Source organism: Physella acuta, unplaced genomic scaffold (genome assembly GCF_028476545.2).
Source record: "Physella acuta isolate Inbredline_101_S28 unplaced genomic scaffold, ASM2847654v3 ptg000257l, whole genome shotgun sequence".
NCBI classification, from domain to species: Eukaryota; Metazoa; Mollusca; class Gastropoda; family Physidae; genus Physella; species Physella acuta.
The window spans coordinates 1,048,646-1,075,931 of NW_026731776.1; the positions used below are offsets into that span (position 1 = coordinate 1,048,646).

The 27,286-nt window shown below is 35.0% G+C and overlaps 1 protein-coding gene across 5 annotated transcripts; it reads left to right on the forward strand.

The window, feature by feature from the left end:
• The first annotated feature begins 4,516 nt into the window (after nt 1–4,516).
• On the forward strand, nt 4,517–20,846 carry LOC131938780 (protein boule-like). Of its 5 annotated transcripts, XM_059296957.1 has the most exons (12): nt 4,517–4,705; nt 7,549–7,668; nt 8,225–8,316; nt 9,174–9,231; nt 12,667–12,726; nt 13,028–13,046; nt 13,170–13,285; nt 13,526–13,600; nt 13,683–13,838; nt 14,716–14,731; nt 18,848–18,915; nt 20,231–20,366. In XM_059296957.1, exons 1-11 carry the CDS (start codon nt 4,682–4,684, stop codon nt 18,892–18,894), a joined length of 783 nt encoding a protein of 260 aa, XP_059152940.1. In that variant the 5' UTR covers nt 4,517–4,681; the 3' UTR covers nt 18,895–18,915; nt 20,231–20,366. The 5 variants fall into 5 exon arrangements, with proteins under 5 accessions (XP_059152940.1, XP_059152937.1, XP_059152938.1 ...); XM_059296954.1 differs by lacking the exon at nt 18,848–18,915 and having other exon boundaries at nt 14,716–14,730; nt 20,231–20,846; XM_059296955.1 differs by lacking the exon at nt 18,848–18,915 and having other exon boundaries at nt 13,529–13,600; nt 14,716–14,730; nt 20,231–20,846.
• Nucleotides 20,847–27,286: the final 6,440 nt, after the last annotated feature.

The following is a 27,286-nucleotide window of genomic DNA, read 5'->3' on the forward strand; positions in this document are numbered from 1 at the left end:
CCATGATACCACTATAACATCATGACTACAACAATATCACCATGATACCACTATAACAACATGACCACAACAATATCACCATGATACCACTATAACATCATGACCACAACAATATCACCATGATACCACTATAACATCATGACCACAACAATATCACCATGATACCACTATAACATCATGACCACAACAATATCACCATGATACCACTATAACATCATGACCACAACAATATCACCATGATACCACTATAACATCATGACTACAACAATATCACCACAGTTGTATCACAACAATTTCACCCTGTACCCATTTATAGAGGATTGGGGGGGGGGGGGGGCAATGTGACAGGGTTTGGGGAAGGAAGTGCTACAGCCTTTAGCCTGATTCTTGTACAGTTCTGGGGGTCAACATTTTAAAGATATGACCGAACTTGCACACGGCCATTTGCATTTGAGAAAACGACTGCTGTAGGTTTCCAACTACTACACGACTGTTGTAGGTTCCAACTACTACACGACAGCGGTAGGTTTCCATTGAAAGCATCAAGGAAGAGAGCTGGTAAACCGCATTCAAGTTTAATGCAACATGTATAAAGCAGAGGTGTAGCGGCCCATTACGGGGCGAACTATAAACGATAATGTTGCCCCCCCCCCCCTTAAGTGCCACAATTGATGTGTGCAACAGTTAAAACAATTAGTTAAGCCCAGTGGTAGTCTATTTTCTTAACTTTGACAGTGTTTAATTCAATAGTGCAACATTAAGTGCCGCACCGGGTGACACCCGACCTCGCTACGCCACTGCCTCAGAACACGATATTGGACCGTAAATCACATGGTCAGGGAGGTGGAAAATAAATCAAAAGACAGTTCATGCAAGAGATAACACTTTTGAAAGTGGAGGCAGAAACTGAGGCAGGGCGGGGAACATGAAGAGATTCTATGGAATAACCAGAACCTATCATGTAAGAAAATCCCAGAGAAAAAAACTGAAGGATAAAGAAGGAAAGATCCTAACAAGTGATGCAGAATAAAGGGACCAAGGCAACAGTAATTTGCTTTTGGCGTTGTCTCTCATAGAAGATTTGCTGTATCGAATCTCATCTGCCCGAAGTTCAGCAACCATGAGCTTAACCGACCCGACCACGCCGACCTCCATATGTCCAGCACTTTGAGATGGTATGATGGTGGTTTTCCTCTGAAATATTTTTTTAGATCTCCTGACCTGCAAGGACCTGGCAACTTTATGTTCGTACTGAACAGTGAAACATCAGAAAAAAGCGAAATGATGTTCTATGAGGCTCATTTTACATAAACAATCACCCAAAAATAAATATTTATATAACACAAAATTGACGATGAAATTCTAATTGTTGAATTTTAAAATGTGTAGATTCGGTAAGGTACGGGTTTTTTTTGTTGTTGTAGTGGAACTTGTTTAAAATTCTATTCAATAAACGCCGAAAAGGCGACACTATCTTTAAAATTTTCCCAGGCTAGCATCCTACGCTACTTCCGCCTCTATGGGCGTTCTAACCCCTTTCCTCCTAACCTCAGTCTACGCCACAACTGGTATTTATAGGTTCACTTGTTCCGTCCTGTTTCTTTTTTGCTTGGTTCACAATAAAAACAAGCATTTTAATGAAAGTGAAATCAGTGACTGCGGCCACACTTTCAATGGATTAGGGGAGGTTTAACATTGAGGGGGTGGTGTGGTTGTATAGTTGTCGTGTCGTCCCCCCCCCCCCTACCGGGAGTGTGCTGGAAGTCTAAATCTTTTTTATCCAGATTGTCGAGTCCTTTGATGGGATCTTTTTTGTTTATGACTAAATAGTCGGAGCATTTTGTTCGGGGTATTTCTCAATTCCTGCAATGCTGTTGCGTTATAGATCTAAAGCAGGGGTCTCCAAACTTTTCACCCCGAGGGCCGGATTAACTATCAAATATCAGTTCGGGGGCCAAAGTTTCTTCCGGGCATCTCTTCGGGGTGGCGAAGCCCCCCCTAACCTCCCCCCCCCCCAAGAACGTTTACCCCCCCCCCCCTCAAATATATACACATGTTAAGTACCACCACCCCTCTGGAAAAAAAGTCTGGAAGAAACACTGTCGGGGGACGACAACACATTTGAGGTCCAAGTTTGTTCTCAAATTATTATTCACGTATTTCAATCCTGAACATTTTTTTTCACACAGGTATGTTGTTCCAAAAATTGAATGGTAGAATTCTAGATCTACTTTGATGCAAAAGTTTTGCACATAAAGCTACTTTTCCAAATTGTTTTGAATTTTCTGGGTTAAGTTCCTCAGCCACCTGAGGATGAGGCCAGCGGGCCGTAGTTTGGAGGATTGTAGGAAAAAAAGTCACAGGAAAAAAAAACACAGGAAAAAAAAACACAGAAAAAAAGTCACAGGAAAAAAAGTCACAGGAAAAAAAGTCACAGGAAAAAAAAGTCACAAATATATATTTGCATGGGATTTGTTAATACTTTTATGTATTAAATATTCAGAGAGTGCACATTAACTTAGGATTAATTAAATGTAATTTAATGTGTGTAGGTTGTATACGTATAGTAATTTTTATAATTCATCTAAAAATATTTAGTATGAATTATGTAGATTGTAATTATGTTAAACATAATATTTATAGCATTTAATAGAATGTCCACGGTTTTCATCGTGTTTCTTTTTTAAATTAAATTACCGTGAAATGGTAAGGTCATCTGAATTACTGCCCTCAACTCATCGCAACAATAGTTATGCTTAGTTCAACCACCTTTACTGCCCACATTTATCACGCTCATTACATAACAAAACTTAGGATCAAAACAGAGAGCCGACAATGTTCAAAGGCTGTCATTGACACAAAACGTCAACAACACAAAATATGTTCGGACAATGCCGACTGAGGAGAGGCCGACCATAGAATAGCCTACGGCAAAACCTATGCAAAACACAATGATGTGCCTAAATTTCTTTTATAGTTAAATTTTCTACCGCGTATGTAACTAAATACGTAACAAAAGTTAAGATTGTTGTGTAAATTATCTTAGAGTATTTTTACCCACAATTTGTATAAACCATAACGCTTTTAACGTCTATAAATAATTTAAGCTATCAAAAAATACAACCCACAACAATAAACATACACAATTTTACAATTCTTAACAAATAAATCAAAATATTTCTAAAAAGATTTTTGTGACTTTTTTTCTGTGACTTTATTTCTGTGACTTTTTTTCCGATAAAATTTTTCCATTGTGACTTTTTTTCCGTGACTTTTTTTCCTAGCAAAAACTGTGACTTTTTTTCTGTGTTTTTTTTTCCTGTGACTTTTTTTCCGTTTACCGTTTGGAGACCCCTGATCTAGAGCGTTTTGTCAAGCACCGATGCCACTTGAATACCTGTTTTGGTGCCGACATTTCTCAGTGGCGTTTGAGCGATTCTCCAAAACCTAATTTAAAAAAAAAAAGCTTTCTGAAAACAGTAGAAGAAATACAATGCTAACGCTACAGTCTAAAAACACATTGCTAATCTATCAAAAACTATTGACAGGTGCCTGTAAATGAATAAAATCGGGATTGCTTTTGCTATGACAGGACTATAGTTTTGCTTTTAATGAAGAACTTCTGCATTTGAAAGTCGGTTAATTTCTTAATATTCTTATAGATCTAGTTATAGATTCTAGATCTACAACAAAATTTATTTTGAGCTTGTGCTATACATAGATCTAGATCAATTAAATGATACAAAGAAGGGAGATTCTTCTTATAAGTCGCCGCTATTCTTTTAATTAGGCTATCGGTTTTCATTTTAGTTTTAGCCTAGAATCTATATCTAGATCTAGTAACTATTTGTAGTGTAGCACAGATATTTTCACTTAACTTTTAATAAGGCACCAATGTAAAAACTGCAAAAGACATGCTGGGTATAGGCCAGCTACGCTGATGCAAATTTAAAATAAAGTGAATTTTTTGGGATTCTGGCTTAATTAAAGCGAAATATTTTTTTTTAAAATTGGCATAACAACACTAGATCTAGTCTCTAAGAAAATTAATTAGGCCTAGGCTAGATCTGGATCTAAACTAGATCTAGCTTTTACTTTTAGAACAACAATCTTATCAAAATCAGTAGGCTCTATAGGCCTAGGTCTAGATCTATATCTAGAAGGATCTACTAGTGGGGTGTAGGCCTAGGCCTAGGTTGGCAAACAATGAAAACTTGTCCAGTCCTTATTTATTTAACCCGCTAAAATCAGGAGCAATCTATGAATAAATTTAAATAGAGGTGAAGATAAACTTTCTGAAAAGTAAAAATTCATTAACAAAAACCTTGACGAAAAAGACTTTTTCAAAAATAGACTAAACATTGTTTTTCAAAAATATTTTCACACTTGAATTTTATAATGTTATTTATTATGTTGATTTTAGAAAAAATAAATACAATAAAAACCCTGCCACCCCTAAACGTCCAAATTGGTATAGCCCAGGAGAGTTTTTCGTGCGCATTTTAACAACGAAAAATTACGTCACAACACTGCCGTCGGGTAGTTTTTTTTTGCTTCTGTTCACTTGTTCACTTGTAAATAATGTTGTAAATTACCGTTCGTATTGAATTGGAGTTAAGTGTTCGATTTTGTTTCCGTTTTCATGTAGATAGATCTACTAGTTTCAAGAAAAAATTATCAAATGTATGAAACCTGCTCAAAAATGGTATGTTTATTAAATTATTTTCTAGATCTAGTCTAGACTAGGTCACTAGACTCTTACTCTTAAACTACTTAAAGTAGTCTTAAGTAATAAGTATTAAGTAAGACTAGACTTTAGTCAGAGTAAAAAATCTAGATCTAGAGTCTTAGAATAGATTATATTAAATATTATTTAATTAATAATTATAGACTATTTACTATTTAGTTTAGATCTAGAATCTAGACATCATCTAGATTTCTAGATCTAGATTCTATAGGCTAATCTAGAACAGTTGAACAGGGGTCTCCAAACTACGGCCCGCGAGGTCCTCTCATCCGCCCCGCGGAGATATTTTTGTCCACTGAAAAAAAAATGTTTGTTGGAGGTGGCTGAAGAACTTTGCCCATAAAATTCAAAATTCAATTAGAAGTCTAGAAAACGTAGATCTAAATCTAGTCAAGAAGGGTGCAAATACCATAGCCCGCCGTGTTGCAGACATTGGTGAAAACATATCATTGTGATTCAAATAGCGAAAATTGCAAGTTTAGCCATTTTTCAATTTCAAGGGATGAGTAGTTGGGAAGCTGTTCCACCTCTCAACTGCTTGTGTTCATTAGAATTGTGGATGAAGACATAAACATAACATAAGAACTGGCTTCCCTACATAGTACATACCATGTATGGCACTGCTACCGGAGAGGATATTAGTCTTATTAGAGATCTACTAGAATCTAGATCTATATCCAATGACGTAAAAAGAAACATTTGCTGATAAGGCCTTATAACTTGGACTGGACTAACCTCAGTTACCTAACTATTGATGGAGAAAAGTACATGACTGGCGTAAAGAAAGGCTTGGTTGGACAAGCGAATGAGACAAACATTCTAGATCTAGATTCTAGGTCTACAACCAATGTCCCTGCACTGTATTATTCGCCAGCAAGCTTTGTGTGCTAAATGTAGAATTTAAAGGCAGAAGAAGTGAGACTGTTTCAAAACCCATGTGAAGCAAATGTGGCCAGTTGCCCAGATGAACTGCAGCTCGATGTCATTGAATTGCAAGCAAATGACCTCCTTAAGAGACAGGTTCAAAGAAGTTCGGGTGGGTTTTTATACAATTTTGCCCAAGGAAGACTTTTTCTATTATTAAAACTTTTGGATCAAAGTACCTTTCAAATTTAGGAACAACAAATCAGTGGGTACAAACATTTTCAAGAATGGGGGAGAATGTTTACACCGGTGTCTGATAATGGAATCTTCTGTAAAAAAGGGGTGTTAGGTTACTGGTAGTTAACTAAATACACACGTGGCCCATGGCTGGCTAATGTCAATGCTAACCCTGTCCCTAACCCCAACCCTGGTCCAACCATACGCCTAACCCTAATTTCTAACCATAAAATTAGTCGAGATTACAATACTACTAACAACCCAACACCCCTATTTTAAAGATGATTCCATTATCGGACACTGGTATCTATAATCATCCCATTCTGATATTTGATAGTTAATGCGGCCCTCGGGCTGAAAAGTTTGGAGACCCCTGATCTAGATCCTAAAGTTTAGTCTTTAGTAGACAATAACTATAACTAATAGACAGTACACTCTTTTACTTTAGATCGAGAGAGTTCTAGACTCTAGATCTAGATTCTTTAGTCTAGATCTAGAAGCTAAGAAGATAGATCTAGATATCTAGATTAATTTTTTTAAAGGCAAAAAAGAAAGAAAAGGAGAGGTAACACAAGTAACTGCACTTAGGCAAGGAACCTCAGTAGATTTTGAAAATATGGTTGCTTTTTATTTGTATAATGGAAATTATATTAATTTTAAATTAAAGAGACCGGTAAAAACAAAATTTGTAAAATCAGAGCTTCTGGACAGGTTTTTATATGAAAGTTATCTCCCTTCGTCCAAATGCTACATACTACACTAGAGAGAGCTCAAGATTAGATCTATCTAGAATCTACTATCTAGATATAGATCTACTCTAGAAACAGATCTAGACCCTTGACTCGATCTAAAAATCTAGATCTAAATCTAGTCTAGATTCTAGATCTTATGATCTACCTACTGGATTCTTGGCAAGTGTTTTTTTTTCAACTGCTGTTTTTAAAAAAACACCTTTCTAGATCTAGAATCTAGTCAATTTTAAAGGCCCATTTACTGCCATTTAGATCTAAAAAAAAATAATTCACGACCTCATCACCTTTTTCTTTTTACCCTAAAAATTACATCACAAACTCTTCCCTACTTCCCCATCACACATCAGCTCAAACTCCTAAACCCTCACTTCCCCAGGAGTGACAAAAATAAATAAATCTAGATATAGATCTAGAGTGTTAAGCTTTGTCATTGGTAATATTAGTAATACTTAGATACATAAATGGGATGATTGAGTATACTGATGTCTATAAACTTTATAAAGTATTAGTATTGTAATCTCATCTAGATCTAATTTTATGGAGAGAAATTAGGTTTAGGCAAATGATAGGACTAATAAGTTTGGGGTTATTAGCAAGTCATGTGTATTAAGTTAACTAAACTAACAAGTTACCTAACACCCTTTTTAAAAGGGCCTTTTTTATCCACTGGTATAAGTAGGGGGGGGGGCTAATCCTCCCAAAAAATGATTACCTGAGGGATTTTTGTCTAGAAATTAACAAAGGCACTACCAGCAGAGACTGGATGGTAGATTTTATTAATATTACTGACCTATAAGGGCCTAATCCTATCTACCAACAGACACTAAATTATAACCTTAACCCTCTCTCAAACTCTGGCTACTTCAAACCCTAATACTTATGGTTACCTACACAAGTATGATACAAAGACCCAGCCATGTATTGGTGGCTTAAGATCTAATTTTATAGTCCTCAGCTGATGTTTCGCCAGTTACAACACCAAGTTCAACCCCTTTGAGTGGTGGACATCCTCCAAAGTTTGGTACAGTTATACCAAGTAGAATTTTTGTTGGTGGAATTGCTGCAAATGTAAATATGTGTAATTTAAGTCATAGATAATTTGCAGTTGACTTGTTTATATATTGACAAAAATATCAGCATACATTAAAAATTAAAACTTTTTTTCAAGCTAGTAATCTCTGGTAAATTAAAATTAAGCTTTTGGGTTACATCAGACAGTGTTAATATGCTGATTAGAAATAGTTTGCAACAGAAACAATATCAGAAATCATCCACACACACACACACACTTAAACCTCTTACTTGATAATCATTTAAATTAAAATCACTCATCTAATGAAGTGTAAGTAGGCCTATGTCATTTGCAGTCCCTACTACAGTAGCAAGTATCCTTAAAAGTGGAATATACATATGTGTTAAATTCATTAATTGCAATATTCATGTCAAAATAGTATAGTATTGTAATGTAGGTTGATGATGCTAGTTGGATCTTCCTGAAATCAGTCTTCATCTAAAGCCGTGCTAGCTACCATAAATATGTAATCTGAAAATTTTCTTACCCATACATTTAAATTTTTGGATAAATGCCATGAAATACTGAATCATAAAAAAAACCTTTTTTCAGACAACTGATGCAGAACTAAAACAGTATTTTTCTGCATTTGGTGCTGTCAAAGATACTAAGATTATAACAGATCGGGCAGGAGTTTCTAAGGGGTAGGTTTGTTAAACTAGTTAATGCTGTAGTATGCCTAATACTATGTGCGACTGATTAGACAGAATTTTTATTTTGTATAATATTATGTAATCTTGTGTGCCAGAGATTTTTCTTGTGTGATATGCCTACTGTTTGTAACTCACAGTATAGTAAATTATTTTGCGTAGTAAGATATCAGTGGAAGACTGAAGAAAAGTTATTTACATTTTTCTTAGTTCTATCAGTAGTAGTTAATCATGATTTTTAAAAGTCCCAAGTTCTTTCTCTTAAAATCACAATCAATATTATTAGCAAAATTAAAGCTAATTAATGCTTCTGCAATTAGATCCAGCTTCCGTTCAGTGTAACCAATTTAGTGATATGAGGGGTTGTTCCAGTAACTGCTTTGAATTTTTAAAAATTAACCCTTAAAGCCTGTGCCACATCACCTTACGCGTTATAAGTTATGTAACAGCAAAGTCACGATCATTAAGGGTTAACTAGCAATGGTGTGAACATTTTTTTAAATTGCCATTTTCTAGGTTTTATGTTTTTATTTCCTCTCTGTAAATGTTTTCTATTACAGACTTGAGAGCTTTTTTGCTTTTAATTTTTAAAGTATGTAGTTTTGCATCATTGCTTGGTATGCGAATTAAAAGATATTTTTGTGCCCTGACAGTAAATCTTCCTAAATGTACTATTTTTATATAATTATTAAATTTATAAACATGTTAGCATTTCTATCTTAAAAGCTATCATGACCACTGCAATATTTTCATTTTGTGCTCAGCTATTTATGTTGTTTAAAACTTAACAAGACCTTTTTTGACACAATTATTTCTTTATGTAAATTCACATTTATTTATGGTGTTTGCAGATATGGATTTGTTACATTTGAGAGTCAAGAAGATGCTGATAGAATAATAAAAAAAGAGGTAAGATACTACAAATGATTTCAGTTTGATGATTCTTTCTTTACCTTGCAGATTCACTAAAATCATTTTTTGATCAGAGGACTGGCTGGTAAAATTAAAATGTTAAGGACCTTTACACATAAATCTTAGTCATTTTCAATGTTTTTAAATATGAGGCAAAACTACAAGTGTTTCTTTTTAGTATCTGTCAGAATTTTCCACATATACTAAATTCTCCCCTCTTAACTGAATCAAGCATTTTCCTTTAATAGTTGTTTTAACATCACTTTTTCTTAATATACAAAATTATATCTTCAATTAAATTCTCAGATACAAACTTACATAACTAAGTTGCGTTGCAAAATGGTGCTTCACATTTTTCATACACTTGCAATTTATTTTAGCCGAGCCGACCCGCGGTGTATCATACGCCGCTATTAGCTGTTGTTTTTTTTTCTTTCTACTTTTCAGTAATTTATAATTTGTGAATTCGACAGTACCAATGCTGCCACTGAAAATATTTGCTTTAAAACACTAACACAAACACACACACCCCCCCCCCCCCCGTGAACGCAGCCTCCTCTAAGTTTAAAATCGTTTCAAAGTAAATTATCTGCCCCTAATAGCAGTCACCAAACCCGGCTCTATGATTGTATTATGTAAACATTTAGCGTGAACCACAGCTCATCAGACCATGTGGGGGTGGTAGCAATAGAGAGGAAGAGAGGGGACTGCAAGGCGCACTTGCAGCTTGTTTTCTCCCAGAAGAGAATTATATATATATATATATATATATATTATCATAAAATTTCGTAGCATACAACTATTTAAAAAAAAGTGTTGGAGGCAAACATTAAATTTGATAAGGAAACTGAATTAATACAATGTAATGATAGAAAATTTATGTACAAATTTGAGTAGTTGTCTTTGCTTGTAGTTAAGCAGTTATATAATCTCCCTTACTCATTAAATATTTTACTAGGAATATTAGATTTGACGTGTTCTTTTTCTTGTTGGCTGTCAGAACTGTGAAAGAAACTGATCAATCTGAAAATATAAAAGCATTAGTGATAATATCCAGATTTAAATTAATTTGAGGACTGAAATATGGTTTAAGAGTTAGTTAATCTTTTGATAAATGTGTGGTTCTTTAGTTTTATTCTATATGGTTAAGTCAGTTAGCAGTTGGTTCCAGCACTTTGCAAGGAGTCCTACAAAATTTGCCCTACTTGCTTCAGACTGATTTTTCAGAAAAACCTTTACACAAAAAATATTTCTAAAAGAGAAAAGTACCATCTTAAAAAATTGAACTCCATGCTCAATTCACTCTCCATTTGTGTAAATGGCAAAATTGGTAAAAATGTATTGTGTATATACATTTTTTCAATCTGTAGTTTTGAAACCCTTTGAACATTAATTTTGAATTCAATAAAAATTGGCTCTAAACTTTAAATATTTAACATAATTTATCTACTTATCTTTAGTCCAGAACTTTTCACAATGTAATGATAGAAAATTTATGTACAAATTTGAGTAGTTGTCTTTGCTTGTAGTTAAGCAGTTATATAATCTCCCTTACTCATTAAATATTTTACTAGGAATATTAGATTTGACGTGTTCTTTTTCTTGTTGGCTGTCAGAACTGTGAAAGAAACTGATCAATCTGAAAATATAAAAGCATTAGTGATAATATCCAGATTTAAATTAATTTGAGGACTGAAATATGGTTTAAGAGTTAGTTAATCTTTTGATAAATGTGTGGTTCTTTAGTTTTATTCTATATGGTTAAGTCAGTTAGCAGTTGGTTCCAGCACTTTGCAAGGAGTCCTACAAAATTTGCCCTACTTGCTTCAGACTGATTTTTCAGAAAAACCTTTACACAAAAAATATTTCTAAAAGAGAAAAGTACCATCTTAAAAAATTGAACTCCATGCTCAATTCACTCTCCATTTGTGTAAATGGCAAAATTGGTAAAAATGTATTGTGTATATACATTTTTTCAATCTGTAGTTTTGAAACCCTTTGAACATTAATTTTGAATTCAATAAAAATTGGCTCTAAACTTTAAATATTTAACATAATTTATCTACTTATCTTTAGTCCAGAACTTTTCACAATGTAATGATAGAAAATTTATGTACAAATTTGAGTAGTTGTCTTTGCTTGTAGTTAAGCAGTTATATAATCTCCCTTACTCATTAAATATTTTACTAGGAATATTAGATTTGACGTGTTCTTTTTCTTGTTGGCTGTCAGAACTGTGAAAGAAACTGATCAATCTGAAAATATAAAAGCATTAGTGATAATATCCAGATTTAAATTAATTTGAGGACTGAAATATGGTTTAAGAGTTAGTTAATCTTTTGATAAATGTGTGGTTCTTTAGTTTTATTCTATATGGTTAAGTCAGTTAGCAGTTGGTTCCAGCACTTTGCAAGGAGTCCTACAAAATTTGCCCTACTTGCTTCAGACTGATTTTTCAGAAAAACCTTTACACAAAAAATATTTCTAAAAGAGAAAAGTACCATCTTAAAAAATTGAACTCCATGCTCAATTCACTCTCCATTTGTGTAAATGGCAAAATTGGTAAAAATGTATTGTGTATATACATTTTTTCAATCTGTAGTTTTGAAACCCTTTGAACATTAATTTTGAATTCAATAAAAATTGGCTCTAAACTTTAAATATTTAACATAATTTATCTACTTATCTTTAGTCCAGAACTTTTCACAATGTAATGATAGAAAATTTATGTACAAATTTGAGTAGTTGTCTTTGCTTGTAGTTAAGCAGTTATATAATCTCCCTTACTCATTAAATATTTTACTAGGAATATTAGATTTGACGTGTTCTTTTTCTTGTTGGCTGTCAGAACTGTGAAAGAAACTGATCAATCTGAAAATATAAAAGCATTAGTGATAATATCCAGATTTAAATTAATTTGAGGACTGAAATATGGTTTAAGAGTTAGTTAATCTTTTGATAAATGTGTGGTTCTTTAGTTTTATTCTATATGGTTAAGTCAGTTAGCAGTTGGTTCCAGCACTTTGCAAGGAGTCCTACAAAATTTGCCCTACTTGCTTCAGACTGATTTTTCAGAAAAACCTTTACACAAAAAATATTTCTAAAAGAGAAAAGTACCATCTTAAAAAATTGAACTCCATGCTCAATTCACTCTCCATTTGTGTAAATGGCAAAATTGGTAAAAATGTATTGTGTATATACATTTTTTCAATCTGTAGTTTTGAAACCCTTTGAACATTAATTTTGAATTCAATAAAAATTGGCTCTAAACTTTAAATATTTAACATAATTTATCTACTTATCTTTAGTCCAGAACTTTTCACTTGTATTGGGAAATGTGCTTATTACTTGGGCAGGCCTATATTGTATATATGTCATTGCCAACGATTTGTACTTGTTGCTTTTATTTACAATAAAACTTTATTTTCCTAGTCAGATAATCTAATTTTTAAAGACAGAAAACTAAATATTGGCCCTGCTGTGAGGAAACAGGTAAATATTTCTTCTTGTGTACATCTCTTGGAGGGCTTTCACAATTAAATAATGTGTGGGGAGAGGTATAATTTAAAAGCATAGTATGATAATGGCCGCCTACCTTTATGAAAATTTCTGGGGAAAAAAATAACCATTTTTCTTAAGAAACTTTTGTGTTAAGTCTGTTAAAAGTTAACTGTCGTTTTATACATATATTTATGTATTTTTGACTTGATAAGTTTGTTACAATTTCTAAATTTATTAATCTGTTGTCAAGGGAATTGTATTTGATTTTTAAATTTTTGCTTCATTATTACAGGGCTTACCACGTCCTTATGGTGAGTTTGTCAAATGTATACCTTTTTTTAGTGGAATCATTAGTATTAACACAATTTTGTTATAAAAATGTTTACACACCATTAAAATAGATTTTGCAAATGAACATTTTTTTTTTTTTGCAGATGCCAGCATTCCACCTGGATCTGTGCTTTTTACTAATGGTGTGCCCTATACCTATCAGAATGGCATGGCGATCTTTCAAACTCCAGATGGAAATTATCCATTGGCTCAGCCTCAGGTACAGTACTTTATGATAAAATCTAAACATTAAACTCTAAATAAACCTTTAATGGTACAAAGGGGGCAAGCTTAAAAATGATTACACTGTAAACTGTTAGTAATATAAAAAGGTCGACCTCTTGCTCGAATGTATTAGTCAAATTTGCTACATTTTTTTTATCTCCTTAATATAACATCTGCTTTTACTCACATGTAATTTGTATTGTAATTACATCAAATTAAATTGACATTTTCCTAGCAGTCATATGCAACAACTGCTGTCATGATTCCACAAAATCAAGTTTATATGACTCCCCAGTATCCATATCAGCAGGTAATTTTCTTTAATTGCATTGAAACAATCATTTAAATATTAAAAGTAAAAGATTTTTGCCTAAAATATTTTTGTGTGTTAGTTATCTTTGCAGAGTTCTTTACAACCAGTTCCTGCGAACCCAGGATACATTTGGGCAACTATGCCAACAGCTGCAGATGTTCTTTACCAAACACCCCAGGCATATCAAGGTGCTGAGCTTGCTGATGCTACTTTCGTTGATGGAACAACAGTGGAGGTAACAGATCATATAGTAGCACATCTGGTTTAATAGAATTTAAGTTTTAATCATTAAAGTGATAGGCAATTAAAAGCACTAAAACAAGTTTGACATCATAAAATCTAGCTTGCCCTACAATATTGATACAATAAACTTAAATTTTTAGTAAAATATGACAATTCAGCTTGTGTGAAACTACACCTTGTAAAAATTACTGAAGTTAAAACCTTTATTGTGTAGGCTGTCTGTGATGTGGCTTTCTAAATACTTTTAAAGCTTGGAGAAAAATTCTATTCAAAAAAGTAATAATCAATCATAAATTGTAACGTTGATCAGTACAAAAAATTTCTGTAAATGCATTGATACATTTTTCCAAGGAAAGATTTTCTTTGAACTATTATTTACTTTCCTGAAAATTTTTTAACTTGTATGATCCAATAAGTAAATACACACAGATCCACCAAAACTTACCAGCTCCTCTTGATATTCATTCAGCATAATGTTACTATATCTAATATTTCAAATATCTTAATTTCTTAGCGATAAATAACATTTTAGGAATGGCTTTGAGACAGCAAATTTTGCACCATTTTTTTTTTTTTTTGGTAGCTCTTCAAAAAGTAATATCACAAACTGTTTTACATTGTTTAATCTGGATTTTAAGCTTGTTTTCTAAAAACTGCTTGTATGCATTTTAGTTTTGTAATAGCATTTAAAATAAACATTTTATTTCAGATTTAAAAATCATGCAAATCTGGCATATCTTTCCTTAGATGTTTCTTATTATTTATAAGCTAACTTTTAACATTGAAAGTAAAGTGAGGATTACGCTATTTCACTAGAGTTGGGATAAATAATTCTGTGCATAATATTTTATCATCATTACTTATTTCAGACAAGCAGATATGCTGGTAACTTAATGAAACTCAGTTTTGAACAGTTACACAAAAATAACTTCCTATGTTATGAATTCTGTTAAGCCATTATGTTGTTACATATTTTATTGTGTATTAGCAACTAACTAATTCTTGCTGCTTAAAATAAGTTCACATTAGTTGAACTTCTAAGAGGGTTGTTTAGTTTGATATATACACACCCAATATTATTAAAAAGTGAAAGGGAAAATTTTAAATATTTTTAGTTCAGCCTCTCTGGAATAAGCTCTTATAAACATATCCAAGACAAGGGTTAAAATAAAAGCACAGAATACATTTTTTTTAAGATACAAAACCCATTTTTAAAGTATGTATGATAAATATTAATCAGTTAAACTAAAAATAAGCTTTTTTTAGCATCCACATGGTTAATGGAACAATTACACATAGCAAGTATTCAAATCAAAACATGTTAAAATTATCGACTGTTCAACAGTTTTAACACAAGAAAATTATAAAATGAAAATTACTTGTTGCAACATTGTGAAAACAAAGAAATAAACATTTTCTCAAGACAATGAACGAACAACTTTAGTCTGAATTAGCCACAATCTAAGATAGCATAATGCCTATCCTAATCATGCAATATTCTTGTATTAACATACATTCCTTTTTAAACAGTGCATTTTATCTATGGTTTAAAAGTCTCATCTGTTTTTTTTTTTTTATTTATTGTTGCCAAATATGTTAAATTCATTCTATTTGCTGATATTGAAATTAATTTCTAAAATATAGGATTAGCTTGACCAAAACATATAAAAACATTTCACATATTTAAAAAAAATGTATTGCAAGGTATATTCAAATTACTTAACTTTCTGCAGCTAAGTACTGGTCATAGTCTAACACCCCACCATTCACTGGATTTTCTTAACTAAAATAATGAATAATTTGATTTAATCATACAAGATTTAAGGTGTAAATACTTAAGGTATATTTGAAAACAAGGGATCTTGCTTGCTAAACCTTGAATTTCCTAAGATCAATAATTAATAAACTACTTTCATAATTCAACTCGGTAACATGTACAACAGCTGTATCAGTACTATCAGTAATTTGCTTTGCGAAGGTCAAGTGGTTCGCTTCTGGAATAAAGCATGCCTACACATCATATACATTTACTTCTAAAAAAAAATTTTTTTTTTTTTGTTTGCAGCATTCACTTCTAGAAATGCATGATACAATACTCACCAGCTTTAGAGATTTTAAAATCTTAAAACTATCTCTTTTTTTTTATAATAGGCATATTCTAAAACTGATCAGCATGTGTTGATTCTTGTCTAATGCACATTTATATCTTCATCAATTTAAAAAGTTAACTAGAAAGCCATCAATGTTAAATTTTGAAATCCTTTTAAGTGAAACTACTATAGGAAGGCTTATCAGTCAGCTTCTTTGGGTTTGAGTAGAAAGAAAATAATAGAATTTATGTTAGAAAATATTTGAATTAAATATATCCCTGTATGCTGATAGACAATAGACGAAAAAATATGGGAAGGGAAAAAATTATGAGAAACACATCACAAGCAACCTAGCTGGGTCAGAGATAATTTTATCTATCAACAAACCTGATATACGGGTAGTAACAGTTGTAATTTTAAAAAAATATAAAAAAAACAAAAACTGCATAACCTTACTGGTACAAATAGGCAATTGGTTAGGTGTTAAAATCTAGAGTTCCAGGTTTATGAATTTAAAAAAAAAAGGAATTGTAAACATTGATTTCTAGCATACATATTGCAAATTTAAAATTTACACTTACAATTAATTGTTATAACTTATAGCAAAAAAAAATTAATTTGAAAATATAGTGAACTAATACAAAACTAAATATGTTTTAAGATTTTAAAATAAAAATTCCAATGTCTCATTCCTTTAATATAAAAAAAAACACGAGGGAAATGCAGATACTTATATAACATGAATTGTCTTACAGGCAGTTGTCTGTCAACTTCATCAGTTGTTAAGCATTAAAATGTACATAGCAAGTTAGGTTTTTTAAAAATTAACACTAGACAGCAAATTGCATGCATTGAACAAAAATTTTCACTCTATTAAACTAATATAAATTTCTATAGTTCTTTGTATGAAATTTTTATCTTGTAATTGCTAAATTTAATCTCAATTTACATTTTTTGACTAACCTATAGTTTATAAATCCATTTAAGATCCAAGAAGTTGCAAGACATTGTAGCTATTTTATAGTAACAAAATTGTTGTATCTATGAAGTAATTGCAATACATTGTAGCTATTTTATAACAATGAAATGTTCTATTAAGTAATTTGAGTTTTTTTCTTTCTTTTTGTAAAAATTGACTTCTATTTTTGTGTGTGCTGTATTAATATTCATATTTTATGTTGCATTTTTAGTTTATGTGAATTGGTACTCAAGTAATATACTATACTTTTTCTTTAATATACATGTATAAATGCAGTTATTTGCCATATTTCTTGGAAATTTGAAAACAAGTTTAAAGCAGTTTACATCAAAACAAATAACCCATTAAAATAATTGACTTCAGATGCATAAATTTAAATTTTTAACACTTTAGGAGTATTTGATTCTGATTTGTTTTGATTTTAGTAACAGTTCAGATTGTATTTATTTATTACCTGTAATTTTAAAATTTGAATTTAAAGTAGTTCATGACTAGTTATCTACTGGTACAATCATTCTTTTGATGTTAATGGATTTGTAAGAACTGGAAGTCTGGGATGAATTCTGTTGTCTTTTTTTTCTGCCTGGAGTTTTTTTTAATACATCGTTTATTTTAAAAATCACAATAGGAGCTATATTTTTTCTTATCACTTAATTAATTTCATTATTAAAAACATTAAATTGCTTAGTGCAATTGCAAATTAAAAAACTGCAAATAAAATTTTTAATCATACATATACACTTGACTGCCGTAAACATTTAAAAAAAATAATCAGGTCTACGATCATTTTATAAGGGCCTTGTGCAAAAAATTGCAATTTAGATTGCTGTGAATATTTTCTAAAATGTTAATTACTGTTTCTCTTTCCCCCCCCCCCCCCCCAAAAGTAAGATATTAGTGGAAAGTTAAGTGGTCAGGAGCATTTTGTGTTAGAAATAGTGTTTGCACAAAATATTGTCTCTTCTCAATTGTTCAGTAGTCCATATTTGTTATACAATCATTTTAATTTTTCTATTACAGACTTTTTTAACTGATATTGTAAAACTATCACTAAGAACAAAATTTAAATGTTAAGTGAATATTTGCTACATAAAACTTAAACTTTCTTCCAGTTTTTGCTTTATACATTTTCTACCGAAAGATATTTGAAATCTTTTTTGTGTTTAAAACTAAAACCTACAGCTTTCGTCGATTGATTTTTTTTATTTTAACCTCCTTTGCTCGCTTAAAGTTTTGTTTTATAGTTCCCCTGATGCCCAGTTTTATCTTTGTAAATTTTTGCTATTTCGTTAATAATGAATTATATTTCAAGTAAAAGTAAGTTTTTGTACTATGTACAGCAGAAATAGTGATTTTTAAACAATAATTTAATTTTTTTTTATATTACTATTTAGCATCTTTTAGAAAACTTTAAAATAAGTTGTAGGTTCTGTCATAAATGAGGCAAATGTGTTAATATAGTAGTTAATGGTATATTTTAAATATATACATATAGAAAACTAGACAAGTAATTGTATCTTTTAAAAAAACTTTGAAACGAAATAAATGGGCAATATTTTCAGTAGGATAGTTAGGCTTTACTGTCTTGTAAAGGTTAAAAGAAAGCAGTATTTACAGTACACTTAATAATTTACCAAACACCTGACAGTAGCAAATTTAAAAAATAGCTTTGTACTGCTGTATTTTACAAAAGCATTGATGTAATTAAGGAAACATAAAAACGTGTATATATTTTTCTTAATGAATTGTTAACCAATATTTCAATAAATCAACCCTAAATGCCCTTTGCATGATTTTTTTTTCTGAAATGTTTAAATTATTTATAATTTAGGATCTTTTTAACCATGTTATTAAAGAAATGTATTGAAAGATTACTGACAACATTTAAAGGTATTTTTTTTAAAAATAAAAGACAAACCTACAATTTAACAGGTGTGTCATGTTTTGAGATCAATACCAGCATAACTTCATTAAAATGACTTTGTAGCTTTCATTTTCAGGTAAGCCTTTTTTGGCTTAGAATGTTGCATTTATTTTGAGACAATTTTTAACAATGTGCATTTTTTTAAAGCTCTTTTTTTAAAGAATAAAACACTGCAAATATTCTTAGTGTTTCTAAATACAGTAAAATATTTGTCTCAGGGGATTAAAAGCATTTTGCTACATTAGTATTGGGTTTTTGCAGCTAAACTTTAAAGTTCTAGTAATTTAATGTTATTTTAAAAGGATAAACTAATACCTTAGTGGAAAATGGCACATTAAAAAATGCCATTGAATTCTTAGTATTTTATTACAATTTTCTTGGTGTTAAAACTAACAATTAAATGTCCAAATGTTAGTAGATAAAAATAAGTAATTATGTCATGGTAATATTTGAATAATGTATTTATTTTTTTCATTTCTGTTTTAATTAAATCCTATAAAATAGAAACAATGTCTGCAGCTTGGAGAACATAACTGGATCTTTAAGGATTACACCTCACTTTTTTTTTAAGGAATCAAAACAATAGAACCCTAATATTAACTAAAGTCGGTGTGACCTTTACAAAACATTACAATTTTACAAATTTATATGTTTGAAATTTGATTATTTCTTTAAACTTCCCCAATACACAATAATCCTATAGATCCAGTGAAGGTTTTCTGTCACACCTTGTCACAACTAATAATACTTTTTGGACATAACTATTTTAATTCTAAATTATTTGTATGTTCTTGAACATTCATGGGACTTAAAATAAATACAACTATTTGTTTAAGTTTTTGAAGTATGATACACTTTTTTATACTTAGTATTGATTTTGAAATCCAATTCAACTGAACATATTAACTGTTTAAAAAAATCCCTAATTATCTGGAATCTTGGTCTAGACTAATTTAGAAAGCTTACTCCCTATTCCATTTTCATTAATTTTTGTGAGCCAGCATTTGAATTTAGCTGTTAATGCTAACTTTAAATAGCAAACAACTATGCATGTAAGAGCTTTGTGTACATATGAAACAATGTATACTGTAGTAATTGTGATGCATTTTTGTCAAGTATGTTCTATACATTTCATTACATACTGAAAGTTTGTGATGCATAATATTGAATAAAATAGTAAACAGGTTAATTGAAGCTACTTTGTTTATTTTGCTAGTTGTCAGGCAAAAAGTCATAGGCAATAAATTAGTCTGAAAAATACCAAAATAAGTTGGGTAACACTTTATTTTACTTACCCAAATGGTACACATTATGACGAACCTGTTATTAATGTTCTAGTTCTCTGTTAAAGACTTAATGATACTTTTTTTTTATATACTTTCCCTTTTCAGGGCAATGTGATTCCTGTAGAGCAGACATTGGCAAACCGCATCCATTCTCCCGTGACAGAAGTAAATTGTACTTCAGACCAGACATCTGTAGCCACTGTGCCTGTAATTCCTGTACAAGCCGCTGCAAAAAATGCTGTTGCCGGATACAAGAAACATTATGCTCTCACAAGAAGGTCGTTTAGCAGCCCTACCATTCTTGTGAAGCATGGCCACAAGGTTCAAAGACTAATGGTTTCAGGCACTTCACCACCTACAATGTACAATGGACAAATTTTAAACCCATGTAACCCATCGGACACAGGTGATGGTAGCGATGCCTACATAAGATACACACACCTTCCTGGACATTCTACTACAAAGTGATGAATCATTTTTGATGCAGATTTCTGTACAGATATTAGGAAAATTCCTCACACCTTATTTTTGTATTTTTATTTATAAAATTATTTCATGTAATGCTGTAGTTACATATTTTGGCAAAGATTGAAAACAATCTTCCTCATAGCTGTAGATGAGGAAACTACAAAAAAAAGGTGTGAGCATTGGTAAAAACTATTATGCAAGTACTCTTGAGATGGATTGTACATAGTTACAAATAAATATTTAAGTTCAAATTCGTTTTTTTTTTTCTTGTTTGCTAATTGACCATGTTTAAGATCTATATAAAGTTGAAAGAGCTTTTAAATAAAAGATGGGCTTCCATGTATCACAAATGTAAGTAAATTATAGATCTACTAGGTATTGCAGTTATGATCTATATAATTAGTACTTACTCTTTGTAATATTGGGAGTGGTTAAATTTTCTATGTCCTACATACATTTTCATTTGCACCAGTTGCTGAATACAGGGTACAATTTCAGTTAAGGTAACAAAACTAACAAATATTAAGTAAAAAAAGTTAACAGTAAAATCAAATCTTTTAAAATCTCAAGCATCTCTACCAATGTATTACATTTAGGAATAGGAATCTTTAATTTTATAGAAATTATACAAACATTTATGTATTTTAATTAATAGTTGAATTTATTTAAAATAATCTTTTACATTATTAAAATTAAAGTAAGAAAATGCATTAAAAGAAAATACTTGTTAAATTAATGTTGGTAAAATAAAGGGGGTGCCCCATGATTTAGTACCAGTGATCATTTTCATTCTTCTCCGGAATTCTAAGGATGTTTTTAATACATTTTTATTTCAATCCCTCCCCCTCCCCTCATTTTAAGAGTGAAAGAAACTGGTGACCCCCCACCCTTTCAGTAACCAGGACGTGGACCCTTTGGATTGCCCAAAGTACCATAGGAGTAGTAGAAAATATATTTAAAGTTAATTTTGAGTTGAATTAATGAATTTTATTTGAAGTTAATTACGAAAATGAAATCACTACACTGCTTTACAAATAAGTGCGACCTCAATCTTTCTCAACTTACGGTAATTACAAACGTTTTAAAAATGACAATCTACTATCTTAGCTGAAATTGAAAAGGTTAGGTCACTATTATGTATTGACTACCTTCACTAGAATTCAAGAAGCCACCCACGCTTTTTCTTTTCGATCATAAATGACGTTTTTATTTTTCACATGCTTGGGAAGATATCCAAATCCTAACTTCAGTCGTATAACTATAGACAATACTGAGAGTGAGAGAGCCACTTGATACAACAGCTAAGTGTATTAAATTAACTTTGTAGCTGGATTTCTATCAACTGATGTTATTTCCTATTTTGGAATGTTTGTGTATTTTCACTAGCTTTTGTTTATTGTCACACCGTTTTTATTTCACACACACATAGGCCTACGGTGGTACTTCGACTTACGAAATCCCCGACACACGAGATTTTTGAGATACGAGCTGCCGAGTGAGCTGAAATTTGCTCTGACATTCGAGCAAAATTTGAGTTAAGAGTAATTAGATTAGAGGGGTTAACAGCTCGTTGAAAAGCTGCAACTGATTGTGTACTGGAGCTATTTAATGTTACGTACTCATTTCCTAAACGTTCTGAAATGGCCAAAGTAAACCTCCTTTTAACGGCCTGCTTGGGAAATGGGAAAGTGAAGAAAGCCAGTGTTTCTTCCAGACTCCCCCCCCCCCCCGAAGAGATGTCTGACTGGAAGAAACTCTGAAGAAAGCGTAGTGGAAAAAAAACCTTGACCACACATTTTCTTCCAGAATTTTTTTCTCCTGGGGGGAGGGGGGGGGGGAGGAGACCGACGACACACTGTTTGAAGTATATATTTTCTAAATAAATTCCATATAAATAAAGTGACCCAAACAACTTAGCATTACCAGTGATGAAGGTGGACCCACACCTCCACCCTACACTGGGCTTTACACCTCCACCATAACTGGGCCTAAACCTCCACCCTACACTGGACCCAAACCTCCATCCTACACTGGGATTAAACCTCCAACCTACACTGGGCCTACACCTCCACCCGACACTGGGCCTACTCCTCCACCCTACACTGGGCCTACACCTCCACCCCACACCTACACCTCCACCCTACACCTCCACCCCACACCTCCACTGGGCCTACTCCTCCACCCTACACTGGGCCTACACCTCCACCCCACACCTACACCTCCACCCTACACCTCCACCCCACACCTCCACTGGGCCTACACCTCCACCTACACTGGGCCTACACCTCCACCCTACACTGAGCCTACACCTCCACCCTACACTGGGCCTACACCTCCACCCTACACTGGGTGGGCCTACACCTCCACCCTACACCTCCACCCTACACTGGGCCTACACCTCAACCCCACACCTCCACCCTACACTGGGCCTACACCTCAACCCTACACTGGGCCTACACCTCCACCCTACACTGGGACTACACCTCCACCCTACACTGGGCCTACACCTCAACCCCACACCTCCACCCTACACTGGGCCTACACCTCCACCCCACACCTCCACTGGGCCTACACCTCCACCCTACACTGGGCCTACACCTCAACCCCACACCTCCACCCTACACTGGGCCTACACCTCCACCCCACACCTCCACTGGGCCTACACCTCCACCCTACACCTCCACCCCACACCTCCACTGGGCCTACACCTCTACCCTACACTGGGCCTACACCTCCACCTACACTGAGCCTACACCTCCACCCTACACTGGGCCTACACCTCCACCCTACACTGGGCCTACACCTCCACCCTACACCTCCACCCTACACTGGGCCTACACCTCAACCCCACACCTCCACCCTACACTGGGCCTACACCCTCAACCCTACACTGGGCCTACACCTCCACCCTACACTGGGACTACACCTCCACCCTACACTGGGCCTACACCTCCACCCTACACTGGGCCTACACCTCAACCCCACACCTCCACCCTACACTGGGCCTACACCTCCACCCCACACCTCCACTGGGCCTACACCTCCACCCTACACTGGGCCTACACCTCAACCCCACACCTCCACCCTACACTGGGCCTACACCTCCACCCCACACCTCCACTGGGCCTACACCTCCACCCCACACCTCCACTGGGCCTACACCTCCACCCTACACTGGGCCTACACCTCCACCCCACACCTCCACTGGGCATACACCTCTACCCTACACTGGGCCTACACCTCTACCCTACACTGGGCCTACACCTCCACCACACACCTCCACTGTGCCTACACCTCTACCCTACACTGGGCCTACACCTCCACCCCACACCTCCACTGGGGCCTACACCTCCAACCTATACTGGGCCTACACCTCCACCCCACACCTCCACTGGGCCTACACCTCTACCCTACACTGGGCCTACACCTCCACCCCACACCTTCACTGGGCCTACACCTCAACCCTACACTGGGCCTACACCTCCACCCCACACCTCCACTGGGCCTACACCTCCACCCCACACCTCCACTGGGCCTACACCTCCACCCCACACCTTCACTGGGCCTACACCTCAACCCTACACTGGGCCTACACCTCCACCCCACACCTACACTGGGCCTACACCTCCACCCCACACCTCCACTGGGCCTACACCTCCACCCCACACCTTCACTGGGCCTACACCTCCACCCCACACCTCCACTGGGCCTACACCTCCACCCCACACCTACACTGGGCCTACACCTACACCCTACACTGGGCCTACACCTCCACTCTACACTGGGCCTACAACTCCAACCCACACCTCCATCCTACACTGGGCCTACACCTCCACCCTACACTGGGCCTACACCTCCACCCTACACTGGGCCTACACCTCCACCCTCCACTGGGCCTACACCTCCACCCTACACTGGGCCTACACCTCCACCCTACACTGGGCTTACACCTTCACCCTACACTGGGCCTACACACCTCCTTTGCATTATCCTTTATTATGTTGTTAAAAACAATATTTGTTATGTTCAAATACGCCTTCATTATTAAAATAATAATCATTAAAAAAGTTTAAAAAAACCCACGTTTTCTGATTGAACTAAAAAGTAGAAAATAAATGCTATACATCACAATAATGCAAGCGATCACTCTACTATAAGCGATGAAAAACGTGGGGCGCCGAAGTAAAAGTTATATTACTATTGATTAGATAATACTATTGACTTTTATTAGGGAGCTTGTAGAGAGTCAACAGTATTAGAAACTGTAAGAAAATCACGGCGCCCCACGTTTTTGATCAATCAGAAAACGTGGGTTTTTAAAAACTTTTTTAATGATTATTATTTTCTACTTTTTAGTCTTTGTCTGTTTGTTTGCATTAAAATCTTGCTATCGATTTTATCTTTTCACTTTTTTTTGGGTAAACGAAGACAACTCGTAAAAAGACAACTTGTAAAAAACACGTTGTGTGAATACGTTACTGACTAGAACACATAGATTTGAACCCGTGTCGAGTGGGATAGCAATCGTGTGCCCAACCACTCGACCATATCGTCTCCCCCATTCTGGCCACCAGTTGTTACGGTTGTTTGTACACAAACACCGCGTGAACACTACTCAGTAAGCAAAGAGGGAGAGTACCGAACCTTGTTATCATCAAATTACAGTTACTGGGTGATGTCCCTTTTTCCCCACGTTTTTACTACAATTATATAGCGGTCTAAAATGCTCAATAAAATGTTTCCATGGATCAATTTAGTAATAATAACAATTGAATATTCTATTGTCATCCAAAACAAAGCTTCCCTGAAAATTTCAGCGCGCTAGCTAACTGGGAAGTGCCAGAAATTTCGATCGCAAGATTTGATCGGAAAAACAGAGACGAAAGCAAGTTAAAGAAAACGTGGGAAAAAAAAAGATACAGATATAAATAACAGTTGTGGTGGAATTGGGCGGGGGGGGGGGGGGTAAGGCTGGAACGGATTTATGGCATTTCTATTGATATCAATGGAGAAAATTGCTTTGAGCAACGTTCAGTTTCTTCCAGGCATCTCTTCTGCCCCGAATATATACATTTAACAGTGTCCGCCCCCCCCCCCCGAAAATTTCAAGTGCCCCCCGCCCCCCCCCCCCCCCCCCCGGAGAAAAAAGTCTGGAAGAAACACTGCGAAGAACATCTACAGTACAGCCCCCGCCCCCAATCTATATATATAATTCTCTTCTGGGATCCGTTAGAAAACAAGCTGCAACCTCGCCTTACAGTCCCCTCTCTTCCTCTCTATCGCTACCACCCCCCACCCCCTCACATGGTTTGGTGAGCTGTGGTTCACGCTGTTTACATTTTACAATCATAGAGACGGGTTTGGTGACGGCTATTAGGGGCAGATAATTTAGTTTGAAACGATTTTAAACTTAGAGGAGGTAACTAAGAGGAGGCTGCTTTCACGTGGGGGGGGGGGGGGTTTAGTGTTTTAAAGAAATATTTTCAGTCTCAGCGTTGGTACTGTCGAATTCAGCTATTATGAATTACTGAAAAGTAGAAAAAACAACAACTAAATAGCGGCGTATGTTATGCCGCGGGCCGGCTCGTTAAATAGAATTTATATAGAAAATCTATACTTTAACTTGTGTCCGCCCACCCTCCCACGGGGGGAAAAAGCCTGAAAGAGACACTGCCTAAGTTACGGAAATTTGTGCCAAGCTCAAGCTACCATACAGGCGCTAATTTCGATTGCAAAATGCTCGGTGTTCTACTGGTGATTCAAGTTTTTAATTTATTTGTATCATAGGCTGAGCAGAGGACGAACAGGATGTAGATGAACACGTGGGGCGACTGACTCGAACAATACACCATGCCGAGGCGAACCGCGCATGCGTGCTTCAATCAATATTAATTGTACCTATCGGCGGGGGCGCGGCGTATTCATCTTCTGCTCCGTCAGGTAGTCCAGCTCGCTCTCCCATAGGGCTACAGCAAGCACTTCATCTGGCATAGGGCTACAGCAAGCAGATCATCTGGCATAGGGCTACAGCAAGCAGATCATCTGTCATAGGGCTACAGCAAGCAGATCATCTGTCATAGGGCTACAGCAAGCAGATCATCTGTCATAGGGCTACAGCAAGCAGATCATCTGTCATAGGGCTACAGCAAGCAGATCATCTGTCATAGGGCTACAGCAAGCAGATCATCTGTCATAGGGCTACAGCAAGCAGATCATCTGTCATAGGGCTACAGCAAGCAGATCATCTGGCATAGGGCTACAGCAAGCAGATCATCTGTCATAGGGCTACAGCAAGCAGATCATCTGTCATAGGGCTACAGCTAGATCATCTGTCATAGGGCTACAGCAAGCAGATCATCTGGCATAGGGCTACAGCTAACAGATCATCTGGCATAGGGCTACAGCTAGATCATCTGTCATAGGGCTACAGCTAACAGATCATCTGTCATAGGGCTACAGCAAGCAGATCATCTGGCATAGGGCTACAGCTAGAAGATCATCTGGCATAGGGCTACAGCAAGCAGATCATCTGTCATAGGGCTACAGCTAGATCATCTGTCATAGGGCTACAGCAAGCAGATCATCTGTCATAGGGCTACAGCTAACAGATCATCTGTCATAGGGCTACAGCTAGATCATCTGGCATAGGGCTACAGCTAGAAGATCATCTGTCATAGGGCTACAGCTAGATCA